Here is a 13,443-nt window from a genome sequence, read left to right as displayed (position 1 = left end):
GCGCTTGCATAACGCCGCAGCTCCCGTGACGCCAGTGCGGGGCACGAGCGGAGTTGCATCTGTGAAAAGGCACTTTGGCCACATTTTCTGTTTTTGCGTCGTGAAGTTCGGTAAGTCTGGTTTATTTAGAAGGAATGCAATCCATTCGAAAGATAAAGTTATTTCATTATTTTCCGATAACGTTACCTGTAATGAAAGTGCGCGCGTCCTCACTTGCTGTTAAATGTAACTGTAAATCGTTCTCGTAAAGTGTGAGGTGTTTTGCTGTCTAATTTCAGGGGAAACCACGCATAGCGGCAGTATGACAGAGAAAGTAAAGCTGTATTATTTCGATGGAAGAGGGAAAATGGAATCCATTAGGTGGCTGTTAGCAGTTGCTGGCGTGGAGGTAAGAAACATTTATTAAACAGGCTTTTTAGTTAATTAGATTTTTGGGGAGAACGATGATTTTGTAATAGTGCAATATTGACACTGGCGCAAGTTTGTGTTATGATTGCTATACATTATTATAAATAGTTGCATACTGTATATAAAAACGCAAGTTATTGTTGACGTTTCACTAGTAACTTTATTCACAGCTTTAGCCCCTTCGACCAGAAATGCGTCTACAGGTGAAGAAAACTGCTTAGTTCCCTTTACAGTGTGAACAAAAAAGACAACAAACTACTAACACCAAAACACAAAAAGGAAGCGAAAATTAAAATACAAACGAAAACAAATCCAAAACTGAAAAAATGAAATGCAGGTATAATAAACTATATACTGTATATGCTATGATTAGTTCGCATGTCAGTTTAGGCTCCATCGGTCCTGCTATCAGTTTAGATTTCGCAAACAGTTCAAAGATCGTCAAGAATGATCAGGACGAGCGATTAGGAACAGCAGCGTGTCCGTGCAAAATGATTTTAAAAGCGAGCCGGCTGGGATGTAATACAGCGTGTTTTTAATCGGGCAGAAGGTCGCACATTCTCAACATTACAGTTTACAATAAATCTTCCCCAACTCACACAAACATGAGCGCTTGGTGAGCAACTCACAAAGGTCTGTTCTGCTTGTTTTCTGTTTGTTCATGACTGCGTACGATTTTGTTTTATATACTGAAAGTTGTTTTAATGTGTTGGCTGTCCCGTCATTGGTGATTATTTAAATATCGAGGGTACTCTAGTCGCGGCTGTGTTACTTGCGCAATTTCAGGATGCAATCCCCAAAATATTTTTAAACAGATATACTAGATGTATTATACTACGTATAATTAAAATGCTTGTACTCTCCACCGATCCATCAATTTTCTACCCGGTTTAGCCAGAGGGGGGAGATGGGGATTAACGCGACAGGCTCTCCGGAGTTGTTAAATGCAGCTGTAGGTTGTTTTCTGTTGAAACACCTATCCTGACAGGAAACAGGCACCAGGTCCACTGCAGTACATACACAGTATGGCCAGTTTTCCCGGGAAGCCAGTTAACCTATCAGTGTGTTTTTGGACTGGGATTCCCTTGTGATGATTTATTTCTTCATTCCATGCGATGTCACCGGACCCTGCCTTTAACGAACCACCTTCCACAGTTTGAAGAGGTACATTTAAAGACCAGAGAGCAATATGAGAAGCTGCTGCAAGGTATGTCGAAACTATTGCAGAACTGTTAGGGACAATTAGGGTAGGTTCCTCATATTTGAGAACCCGACTCTAATTTTCCATCTTTTAATTATTTCACTATTTAGCCTTATCTGAGCAATATTGAATCTGTGCCAAAGAGGGATCTTCAAAACATGCTAAATCAATTGGTCGTTGGTGAGCAGTAGGCAGCTCTGTAGTTGAAAATGGGTGGAATTTCATTTTTGCAGTATTCAGGTAGGGAAATTTCTCTGCTTAATATACAGGCTCCACAGTTTAGGCAGTTGGAGTCCCGTAGGAGAAAATAATAAACAGAATAAAGAAATAAACACAGGAGACATGTTCGAATTTTCAAATAGGTGGATCAGGTGTACGAAGGACTAATTCCGTCTGCACCCTTGGAGCCGCTCCCTGACTCATTCCTCGGAAATTAGGGATTTTTGTCAGAATTGACCTTATGGTGACGCTGCCATTTTCTTGGCATAAAAAGTTATGCCAAATTTTAATACACTCTTCCAAAAAAAAAATCTGTTGTCCGTTGCATTCATTAGAATTTAAACTACTGAAATAAAAGTTAAGAAACCGAGTTGCTGTTCATGGTTTTTAATGAGTGATTTAGTTAACCATGTGCTCCATTGTCTTTGTGCCAGATGGATCTCTGATGTTTGAGCAGGTTCCCATGGTAGAAATGGATGGAATGAAGCTTGTGCAGAGCAAAGCCATCATGAACTATATATCTGCCAAGCACAATCTGTACGGGAAAGACCTGAAAGAGAGAGTCATGTAAGACCTTCTTTTTAGATTGAGTTGTCTTTTTCAGGTGTGTTTCCTTCACTGCTTCGATGTGGTTTACAAACTGTGCTTGGAGGTCATTCTGGAGTCAGGCACGTTATTGTAAGAATGACAGATTGGAGTTGTGTTTTTATTACTCTCACCAGGAGTGTTTTGGTAGGCGAACATCCTTTTTTTAGATAATGATACCCTTGAGACAAGCAGAATAAAGGCACCCTACAGAGCAGGGGCTTCTGAGGTTCCGGAAAGCCCCGAACCAGTAAAAGGTCAGTCTCAGTCAAAGGTTTGGGACCTTGAGGGTTAAGAATTTGTGTTTGTTCCAAATGATCTGTAAATGATAGAATTGAACAAATCATCCATATTCAGTCACACGTTTTCCAAGCTTTTAGAAATGAGCAATTTAATGGTCATCTATAAAACCTAGTGGATTGGTGCTGTCCAGGACCAGGGTTGGCAGGGGTGTTTAACAAAGGTTCTCCAATGCATATCCTTGCTATTATTGAGCACGTTGGAGCAAAACCTTGGAGACACAGCGCAAGGTGAGACAGGATGCCAGTCTATCTGTGCCCATGAATGTAAGTGTGTCCTCAATTTAGAAGCACACGTTTATGTAGTGATAAAGATTTGAAACTAATCTTGGTTCATAACTCTCAACACTCAAACATGCTGTCTAGGAATAGAATGGGCAGGCTAAGTTTTGAAGGGTTACTCAGAGGTTACACCTATTTTGATGCAGAAAATCTAGGGCCATTGATGCACTATAAAAATGTAATGCTTAATAAGATCCTATTTGCACGAGTTGTCTGGATTTAGAGAGTAAATCTGTTATGTAAGAGAGAATTTTACCTTCAGCTAATGTTGGGGTGAAATGTTTCCCTTTGTGGGGACCTCTGATTACAAAGCCCTGACCCAAATCATTAGATTCCCTTCCTTTTCCTGTGTGTGCAGTGTGACAGAATCCCACTCTTATGGGCGTTAAAACATCTGGTCCGATTACAGGATTGACATGTATGCCGAAGGACTGAGAGACCTGATGGAAATGATAGTGAACCATCCTTTCCTACCTGAAGCACAAAAGCAGAGTGACCTGGAGGCCATCTGTAGCAAGGCGACAGAGCGCTATCTTCCTGTCTATGAGAAGGTGCTTTTTCTGTGTACAGCAAGTGTGGAGTACTTCTGCTTTAAGGACAAGGCAGAGACCTATGCCTCACCGTTCTGGCCTGTCAATGTACAGTAAATACTAACGCTATTGGCAGGTGTCTTTTTGAGAACAGTTACAGTACGTATAATTAGAAGAAATTGTTCTAACAGAAAAGCCAGCCAGAAAACTGTAAAAAGAAAATGTATCTAGATAAAACCTGGTGGTATTTACAGGGTGTACTGTATATTGGCATTTACAGGGAATAGTCATTATTGTCTTCTTTGCAGGCTCTGGCTGAATCTGACTATCTGGTTGGCAATCAGCTAAGCTGTGCTGATGTTCACTTGCTTGAAGCTATTTTGATGTTGGAAGAAAAATTCCCTTCAGTCCTCTCCAACTTCCCGCATCTGCAGGTAATGAACTTTGCTTGTCTTTTTATTTCTAAAAGTGACTTTACTGTAATATAAAGACTGTTTTCCCCGACTCTGATTTTAATCGGATATAATTCCTGTGCTATCAGTGCGAGTGCTGACAGGATGATTACATGTCAGGATATTTCTTCCTAAGCGGTATTGTGTTCGTACTGAGATGGGGTGGGGGATTTCAGGCACGTAAACATTGAATAGAAGTAGTTCGGAAATGCCAAATGATATCAGAATGGTTGAGAGACAGTGCTAAAAAATAGAAAAATTAAATCACGGAACTTAATTCCATCTTTAACAGCAGTCGTTGTGTCGTTAAAAAAGGTTTATATTCCCTTACCGTTGGAAAAAAATCTTAATGCGTCTGAAGAGAGATGTTTCAACATTGAACGTAACATTGACGATGTTAGTCACAAATGTAAAAACCAGAGAAACAATTGAATAGGGGCATAGAAATAGGGTTCAAAACAGGCAGCAGGTCTCATTTTAGCCACAAAATCCATCACATAAGAAATCATGTCTGAAGACGCGAGAACCCCTGTGGAAGTCTCGAGTGTTTTTGGTTTTCACTCTTTTCTTACACTGTAGTTCTGCTTCCTCTGAAACACTTTATATACGCAAACATGAAAGGTTGGGCTAGTGACAGTCTGTGTGGCTTTCTTGGATTCTGTGACTTGAGTTTGTTTCTTCGGATCTGAAGTGTTCTTAATTCCAGCATAAAACCACATTGAGATGCTCTGATCTCTCTTTCAGGCTTTTCAGACCAGAATTGAAAGTGTGCCAGCGATCCACAAGTTCCTGCAGCCTAACAGTCAGAGGAAGCCACAGCCTGATGAAAACTATGTAAAAACTGTGCTAAAAGTTCTGAATTTCTGAAAATTCAACTGCTACCCCAGTATGTAGGCCATCCACTAAATGCAATTATTCTTGTGAGAATGAGTTTTATTAAACAGAACATTTGGAAGAAATTGTTGTTTTTATTTTTAACAAGTTTTTGCTGAGGGTAGCATGGTGGCGTAGTGATCAGCATTGCTGCCTCGTGGTTCTGGGACTCTGGGTTCAGTTTCTGGGGCCTTGGTGTGTGTGAGTGCCCTGTGTTGGACTGGTACACTCTCCAGGGTGTATCCTGCCTTAAGGCTGTTGCTTGTTGGGATAAACTCCAGATCCCCCTGATCTTGAATTGAAGAATGGATGGATGGGTAGATGGAACTTTTTGATCTTTAAACTTTGGCTGTGTGTGGTTCCTAGTTAAAACCACTACAGATCTGATAATAATGAAACAAGGCCAGAGCTGTTTCTCACTTATCAGTGTTTTGCCTTCATATACAACTCAGCCTGGCTTCAGCAGCGGTTCTGTGATTGATCTCTAGTTGTCGAGCTAGATACGTTACATACAGTGCTCCAGAAGACTCACACATGCCAGATCACTGGCGCATTTATTGACTGAAACGGGATGTTGTAGACAGCCTTAGTTGTGAGAAATAAGCAGTATTTTAAAGTATATATTTCTTCACTTCAGATATTGCTTTACAATCTCAGCAATTGCAAAACAAAATCTATTCTTTAAGCCTTCTTTCAAAGGCAAGTTTTTTCAAAAAAGATTTTATTTTTTAAGTGCCTCACAAAGCTAAATAACAAAATAATATGAGCATTTGACTTTATTTGGAATGTACAACATTTTAAACAACACTTAAGTGGTAATTCAAGTTGATTTACATAGTAAAATAGCACTTAATACAAATGTTACAGCTATACAGTTTTGTAACTCAGTAATATTTTTACTTTTATTTTGTTGCAATAAAAGGTCCTATAATTCTGCTTTTCAACAGATAATGTTTGTGGAATTATATTGATTACTATATGGCAAACACTGAAAAAATACATTTCTTTAGAATGATTCTAAATTATTCAATCATTGAGTCTTTATCATCTCCATCATAATGCTATTCATTTTAATTCTTCAATCTTAATTAAAGATTGATTAAGCTCATTATATCTCAAAGTAAACACGTCACGACAGCCATCTGGTCCTGGTTTTCAAGCACAGCCAGCGCGCAGTGCTCTGTGTGAGCTGAGCTCCACAGCGGACACTGCATGGGCCCGTGGCGCTCAGCCCTGTGCTGTGAACCTACAGCAGAAGCAAGACGACTCGCAGCACCATCAGGACGCTGAAAGGAAAGTGAAGCTGTGGAGTTTATTCTCCGGAGGCGGGTAGAAAATATACATTCATATCCACTCTCACACAAAGTCATCCCTGGTCTTCCAGTTAGGTATTAAAAGACACACTACACAAAACCCAGTATGTTGCATTTAAACTTTCAGTGTTGAGACAGTTTCACTGCCCTGTTATTTTAAAAATTCAGGGAAATTGGTTCAGACATTCAGGACTAATAAAATAATGATGATGAGGGAATTTTACTGGATTATTGTACTGGTGGGCAGGATTTGTGTTTGTGTTTTAATGGCCTATATTTCATAAACTAAATGACACATTTACAACTGCTCAGTTTTCCAGAACAATATGAGCCCACTGGTGAAATGCAGGCTGCCTGTGTACAAATGTAGTCAACAAAACTACAGGTGCTGTTACCTTAATCCAGTCATAATTCCAGCAGGCATTAGTTTTCCAGATTTCTTGTACCTCATTCCCATCACAACAGACAGAACTAATGAAGCCACTGCAAGAAACAGAAGAACATGTTATGTGTGGATTTCTTTAAGAAATTATACCTGAATTTCTGCTTCACTCAGGTCTTGGACGTAAGTGCTGTGGAACAGATGTCATGTTGCTTTAAGCTTCAAGCATGCAGTCTCTCCAGAGCAGCCTAGTGCAGCCAGCACAGGCCCCTGAAGAGCAAGAGATGGGCCTGCAGCCTGAGCTCACCTTGATCGCCATGTGGGCTTGATGGGAGCCCAGGCTGTGAGCACACTGTTCTGATGTGATGTACACGCACCCCAAGATGGTATTTAGTTCCATGAGAACTGTTCATGAAGTGAAAATTTAACAATCGAAAATCAATAAGATTACATGTAAATCTCACCTTCTGGTTCCCCAATCTCAGAAAAGTCACAATAATTTTCAAACTAAAGTCTGTGTTGTACAAAAGCATTAAAATGACAACAGTATATCTCTTTATGTTAATTACTGACCCCTTAAACCTAGTTAACGTAACAGACCACTTACCATGTGTTAAATGATGTTTATGTTGTACAGTAGTTAAGGTAGACAAAGCTTACTAAACAATACATGGAACAGTTTTCTTTAATAAAACCTCTAATAATTAAGGTAACAGTAGGATGCTCATCAAAGCTTCTTACAGCAAAAACAGGTTCATATTTCATATAATATGTTTATATTTGCATGTTTTGTCATAGCAAAATTCTTAATATGAATATATTACTATATCATATATAATTGCATATACATTGCTACACACTGAAGTGTAGTCATCAACCTTCAGTTACATGCTCAACAATAATTTTGTTTGTTATAGTGAAAACAAATAATGACAAATTACCCCTGCAATTTTGCACATAATCCACTGATTGTACTGTACATGCACATGCCCATAAACCATAACTCATTTATTGTGAGCTCATATATTGAGTGCTTTTATCAAGAATGGGATGAAAGAATTACTCATTCTGGCAAGTCTACACTGACAGTCACTAAAACGTCTGCTGTTTGAAAGCACGAGTCAATATTCTTCACGCAGAACGTGAGAGGAGATACTACCAGCGAGTCTCAACATACTCTAAATGTCAACAAATGCTTGCAAACTCTGCTCAAGGAGCTGCCCTGCTATCTTGCAACACAACCTTCCTATCTTTGTGTTGCACAGAAAGACAGCTACATCAGAGAGTTATTCCATACTGCACATGTATCACGGAACTGAAAAACTGCAAAGAGAGTGAATTTCATTTCCGAGCAAAGAACTGGCCCTCCCCCTGTTCAGGACCCAGCGCGCTACAACACTAGCAGGGGTGTCTCAGCTAAGTGGGGCTCTGTGAAAGCAATGGAAGAGACAGATAAGGGAAACGCACTGCTTCACTGATCCAAGACTGATGGCTGTTGCCGCAGAAGTGTTTCAAGACGAGGCCCTTTACAGGCCTTGCTGCCACTGAGGTAAGATGTACACAACTATTACACAGGGAGACTCCTAAGTAGTCTAGGGGCTTAAAATGACCAACACCTTCTTCAATCCATCCCTTTCTAACCGCTTCTTTCAATTCAGGGTCGCGGGGGAGCCAGAGCCTTTCCCTGCAAAGCAACGGGCGCAAGGCAGGGTACACCCTGGTCAGGACACCAGTCCACTGCAGGACGCACACAGACACGCTCACACCGGGGCCAGTTTCCCAACAGCCAGTTAACCTCCCAGCATATAGGAAATCAGAGCATGTGGAGGAACCACACAGACAGCCCAGGCCCAGAACCGAACCTCGGGACGCAGCACCACTGCACCACCGTGCCGCCCCCCAGAGTGCCCGTTCTCCATTTCGAAATTTCCCATCACCTGCAAAATCACACAGAACCTTCTCGTCTTTAAGTGGTTACTGTCGGCCTCAGTACTGTCAGCCCGGAACATCCTCCTTCCTTTTCGTGTGGCCAGCCCGCCCAGCCGTCTCCCGGACCGCCAGCCCTCTCTGGTGCTGGGGCAGATGCCCACCATACTCACCAAGGGAAACCTTCACGTCTCTTGGGTCGATCGACAGCCGATAGGCCCCAAAGGCAGACAGGGAGCCGAAGAGCAGACCAGCAATCAGTGACATCACACTGCCTGCAGGAGCACACAAAGCAAAAGGCTAGAACTCGTGCCACAGAAGGACAATATTTTACAGCAATTTTTATTTCAAACTTGGAGCCACCTATCAAGCTGTCTATACAAATCCACCCCAGAAAGACGTATCAATTTACAGTTACTGGATCGGTTTGTGTCCGCACAAGAGTGGCTGGTACCTTTCTGCACTACAAGGTTTTGGTGACCTTTAAAATACATTTTGAAGCCTCCAACAGTAACGAGAACGGAGGCACGTACCTTTCCGCTTGTACCCCATGAAGCCCCCCAGAGCCACCGCCGCCGCATAGCCAAACCCAATCCAGTCCACTGGCATGACTGCGCTGGAACAGCAAGGACAGGACAGCAGGCTGATGTGCAGGGGCCTTCAAGCCTGAAATCTCAGCTACCGTGTTCCTTTACGTAGAAAGTCACAGAGGGGTTTACTTAGAGAGGTACAGTCTGAAGGGCAATTTGACCAAGTCACGTCACTCCTAGTGAGGGATATATCACCAATAACTGGACCAAAACAAAACTGATAAGTGCATTTATTGTGTGTTTTAAAGGGAAGAACAGGACTTCCATGAATGTAAGAAAGACCACGCAGCCCATCTATTCCCTTTGTTTATCTAGTAGCTGACTGATCCAAGGCTCTTGCTGAGAGGGGCCAGGGCAGCAGCTGCAGTAACACGGATGGGCAGCTTGTTCCAGACTAATCGGGACAAGTCACCTTCATGTTCGTTTATTTTGGAAAGAGCGCCATCTTGTGTCGCTCCGTGTCGTTGCGCTGTTCTCACAAATCGGAGGCCAATCTATTCGCGTGCACGCCTTTGCTACCCACTGCAGTTATCGCTTCTTTAAAACACGTCAACCCAAAATAAATTTTCATCGGTGTTTTTTTTTGGGGGGGTTTTCAAGTTACCATATACCCACACAGCAACCCAAATTTGGTCAACTTTTCAAAATATGACCGCGGTAGCTTAAAACGGGTTGAGTCTGACTCCGAAGCCAGATCCAGCTGTATTTACGTGATACGAAGTTTATTCTCATGCCTTGAATTAGGTAAACAGCCCAGCGGTATGGACTTTAAACCGGCAGACAGTGGGATATCTGCATGACGATGTGTATAAATCAAGTCGTTATTACTGACCAGATATGTACGCTGGGGTCAGCGCTACAGACCCGAGCTAAAAAAAAAGTCTAGATCTGGCCTGGAGCCCGCCGGGCTGTAAAACCTAACTAAACGGCACATCAATTTCACGTGAAAAAGGGTCATTTACAAAGTCTCAGAAAAAATATACAAACTAAGCAGCTAACAAAGACGCAAAGAAAAGAAAGCGGACGAGACGGACCCACACAAACGCAGAGCGCCCTGTACCTGTCGAGCACAATCGGCTGTTCGCCCTTTAACCTTTGTGATGTAACCTCATTTTTTTTAATTTGTCTGTAAATGCATCTAATTTTTCCCCCCTAAAGGTGCACTGCCCACTATAACGACTTTTTTTCCGGGAAAAAAAAATAAAAAATTTGGTCGTGTTGAGGACAGCAGCAGGGTTTTTAAGAAACGGAAGGTGGACCTGTTTCTGCGCCATGTTGTGTGTGTCTGAAGGCTGTCTGCTACCCCAGTATACTGGGAGTACCGGGGTCCAAATCTGTGCTGTGTGAAGTAGTTTGACTTTAGGATATATATATATAAATCAACAACAAAGATCGGTGCTTGATACAAATATGGGGTGGTGCCAAATTACAAGTTTGCGAGCTATGAAAATTGGTCGTTTTGCGTGTCGTATAGGGATGTACCACACGCTAGAAACCTGCCCCGCAACTTCTGTAACGTGCTGTAGTTGCAATGACTTTTTTTTTACCAAAAGAGGGGTGAGAGTATTATTAGAGTATGCAACTCGTATACATTTGCAAACCCAGAGCGCGGACTGTTTTGAGTCGCCAACCGATTAAAGATGTAAAATACTGTACTGCATAACTGAGGCAGTTTATTATAAACGGCGGAAAGACACTAGCTTTCGAGCGTCATATTCCACTCTTTAGTGATTAAAAAAAACGCAATTCAGCAGTGATGGAATTCATGTTACTTAAAATTATTTTATTTAGAATTTTTCAAAACACAGTTGAATTGGTACTGTCGATTCCAGTCAGCATCATGAAATATTACATAGCTGTATTACAGAACAAAATGGCCTATGACATAAGGAAAGTAATAGATTAATGCAATAATGATCAAAAAAACATTGATTTTAATATGACTTTAATTTACATTTGTCCATTACACAAGTATGGCAAGGATAGGCTTATAAAGCAGCACCAGTTTCTGAAGATCAGAGCACACCACGTACCAAGATATATAATTCATCCAGTGTCAATATAGTCTGCAGCCGGACATACTGAGAAAACCTTATGCGGTTTTTCAAACTTTAATCCATTGACAAGAAACGGGACGGACAGCCAAGTTTAAGAACCTGGATTTTTCAAGGGCAGATCACCCCGTTCCTGCACAACATGGTAATTTCAAATATTTTCAAACGAAATCGTTCATTAAATATACTGCAGTTGTAGTATTTCAGGACCGTAGCAGGCACTGTGTAGCTAGACTCACTGGCCAGAATATTCGGAAAGCAAGATGTTTTCACACTGAACAGCAAGATGGCTTGAACAGCTCATGCCCTGTATCCACTGGACACTGACATTTTTGTAGAGCAGTACCATGCCCTTGTTCTCACAGGATCATGTTTACCGAGGCTGCGATGAGCAGGAATAGTGGAATTGTGGAAGAGTGTTCATGCACTGATTTTCAGGATTGAGATGTAGGGGTTGTTCAGACCAGGGAAAGCTATGGAAGTCAACCCCATGCTTCTCAAGCTCAGTCCGGACACTGACACAGCCTGTTCTTTTGAATCAGGCTCCTAAGAACCTGGCCCGAGTGCATTTCAGAATAATACAATGAAGACAATGAAGGCCTCCGACAACAGCAATGGAAATGGTGTAAAACTCACAAAAAATTAATTTAAAAAGCAATCTATGCAACTACTGCCTAGCTTTACAGAGGAATGCTTGGGAAATAGGTTTGTGTTCTAATAAAATATTTTTACTGATCAAAAAGGGCCTTTGAGATATGCTACTATGAGAAAACCTAAGGGAGTAAAATGAATACGATCCCAAATTATAATTTAAATTTTATTATGCAGATTCCTCACAGTGCATGTCTAATAAGCACAGCATGTGGTGAAGTATGGTAATGCCAAGTTTGAGAAAACACAAATAAACGTCACTAAGTCATGATGGCATGAAACAGAGGCAGGAGGGGGATGGCGAAAGTGGATGTGGTTTAAAATCAGCATGACCTGGCAGGGCTGCACAGATCTGCTGATTCTGGAAGTCTGATTTAAAATAAGGAAATTAATAACTTAATTAAGGAAAAGGGCACTTAAATTTTAAGGGTATTTAAATTTTTCCTGTGTAAATTTTAATCTGCATTTTCTCAGGAACAGAGAATGAAGTACTGTATTTATAATGACCATATTTGACCCCTCTGTTTGACAGGCTGTTGAGAACAGCAATTTATTCCAGGATTAGAAAAAGCATAAAGATTCCTGGATCGGTTTGTATACACACAAGAGTGCCATTTATTGCTACTGGAGAAAGGTAACAAAGGTTTTAGTGACCTTTAAAACGAATTCTGAAGCCTCTACCATTAACAAGAGCAAATGACGGTGCTAATGAAACCCATGTAAAACCTCTCTTTTCCATGATCTATAGGAACTAAGGACTGGAGAGATTCCAATTCCAATTCTTGCTGCCACTAAAATGTGACCTGTAGGTAAATCAGATAAAAACCTGTTTAGTACAGCTCAAATAACCAGATTTGCTCACTTGACTGGATGCTTTTTCACTGTGGCCCTGTGCATGCTTTGGATAAAATAGACGCTCATCTTTAAGAGCGTCATATAAATGCATTTGACTTGTTGTGAATACAAAGGACTTTTTTCAGATGTTGTTTCATTGACTCACTGAAATCCTTTATGTCAAGGTGTCTCATCTCAGGTGACTTTCTGGTGAAGGATGGACTCCGGGCATTCAAGATACAGAGGTGCTTACAGAAGGAGACTGGGGCCGAGGGGCTTTTCACAAGTCTTCTGAGCCATTAGCTTAACAGCATTATTTTTACAATCAAGAACGGTCTTTAAGACAGATGCAAGGTTAGTGAAAAGTTCATCTTAAGGTGATGGATTAAACAAGTGTGAAGCTATACTTTTAAACATCTGATCACTTAAGTGAGTAATGACTCTCGTCCATTAACAACACACACAAACAGGTCTCCCCAATAGTCTACGAACAGTGAAATGGTTAAGATGTTCGCAGAAGTTTTTTTTTCTCTACTTTGTTCTTGTACTTCCGCAGTAATTTCTTAAGTCTCCAGTTCAGGCATTAATACATGAGCAATAAAACCCAGTTAATCAATTTGCGAGGCCAAGAAATTTTAGCCCTTTAAAAACGATGCTAGTCATATCTAGAGGCAGAAATGCGTAATTGATTCAAAATGTTAAACATTGGTTTAATTTTATACATTTTAGACCTTACCACAAAGAGACTGGAATAAATTTAACAGACGAGAAAACTCAAACTCAGAAACAAGAAAAAGTCTTTCAGCCAACAAGAGGAATTATGACAGAGCAGTGTAATAAAAAC

The 13,443-nt window shown here is 41.0% G+C and overlaps 2 protein-coding genes across 3 annotated transcripts; one reads left to right on the top strand and one right to left on the bottom strand.

Moving 5' to 3' along the window:
- The first annotated feature begins 2 nt into the window (after positions 1-2).
- Positions 3-4,935, top strand: LOC148820266 (glutathione S-transferase 3-like). Its single transcript, XM_088933754.1, has 7 exons — positions 3-110; positions 279-388; positions 1,564-1,615; positions 2,263-2,395; positions 3,404-3,545; positions 3,833-3,958; positions 4,721-4,935. The coding sequence occupies exons 2-7, from the start codon at positions 302-304 to the stop codon at positions 4,841-4,843; spliced, it is 663 nt and encodes a 220-aa protein (XP_088789880.1). The 5' UTR covers positions 3-110; positions 279-301; the 3' UTR covers positions 4,844-4,935.
- Positions 4,936-5,610: 675 nt separating this feature from the next.
- Positions 5,611-10,155, bottom strand: tmem14a (transmembrane protein 14A). Of its 2 annotated transcripts, none has more exons than XM_088934218.1 (5): positions 10,121-10,155; positions 9,004-9,159; positions 8,644-8,745; positions 6,558-6,645; positions 5,611-6,135 (listed from the first exon to the last, which is right to left on the bottom strand). In XM_088934218.1, the coding sequence occupies exons 2-5, from the start codon at positions 9,077-9,079 to the stop codon at positions 6,096-6,098; spliced, it is 306 nt and encodes a 101-aa protein (XP_088790344.1). In that variant the 5' UTR covers positions 9,080-9,159; positions 10,121-10,155; the 3' UTR covers positions 5,611-6,095. The 2 variants fall into 2 exon arrangements, with proteins under 2 accessions (XP_088790344.1, XP_088790343.1); XM_088934217.1 differs by having other exon boundaries at positions 10,095-10,154.
- Between the last annotated feature and the right edge of the window lie 3,288 nt (positions 10,156-13,443).

The sequence above is a fragment of the Atractosteus spatula genome, chromosome 15, assembly GCF_055471065.1.
Source record: "Atractosteus spatula isolate fAtrSpa1 chromosome 15, fAtrSpa1.hap1, whole genome shotgun sequence".
Classification (NCBI taxonomy): domain Eukaryota; kingdom Metazoa; phylum Chordata; class Actinopteri; order Semionotiformes; family Lepisosteidae; genus Atractosteus; species Atractosteus spatula.
This window is presented reverse-complemented; position numbering and strand designations above follow the sequence as displayed.

Coding starts and splice junctions, on each gene's coding strand:
- LOC148820266 (XM_088933754.1), top strand. CDS start 302: ATGACAGAGAAAGTAAAGCTGTATTATTTCGATGGAAGAGGGAAAATG. Junction 2,396..3,403: donor GACCTGAAAGAGAGAGTCAT/GTAAGACCTTCT, acceptor GTCCGATTACAG/GATTGACATGTATGCCGAAG. Junction 3,546..3,832: donor ATCTTCCTGTCTATGAGAAG/GTGCTTTTTCTG, acceptor TCTTCTTTGCAG/GCTCTGGCTGAATCTGACTA.
- tmem14a (XM_088934218.1), bottom strand. CDS start 9,079: ATGCCAGTGGACTGGATTGGGTTTGGCTATGCGGCGGCGGTGGCTCTG. Junction 6,646..8,643: donor AGACGTGAAGGTTTCCCTTG/GTGAGTATGGTG, acceptor TGTTTCTTGCAG/TGGCTTCATTAGTTCTGTCT. Junction 6,136..6,557: donor GGAATTATGACTGGATTAAG/GTAACAGCACCT, acceptor CTTTCCTTTCAG/CGTCCTGATGGTGCTGCGAG.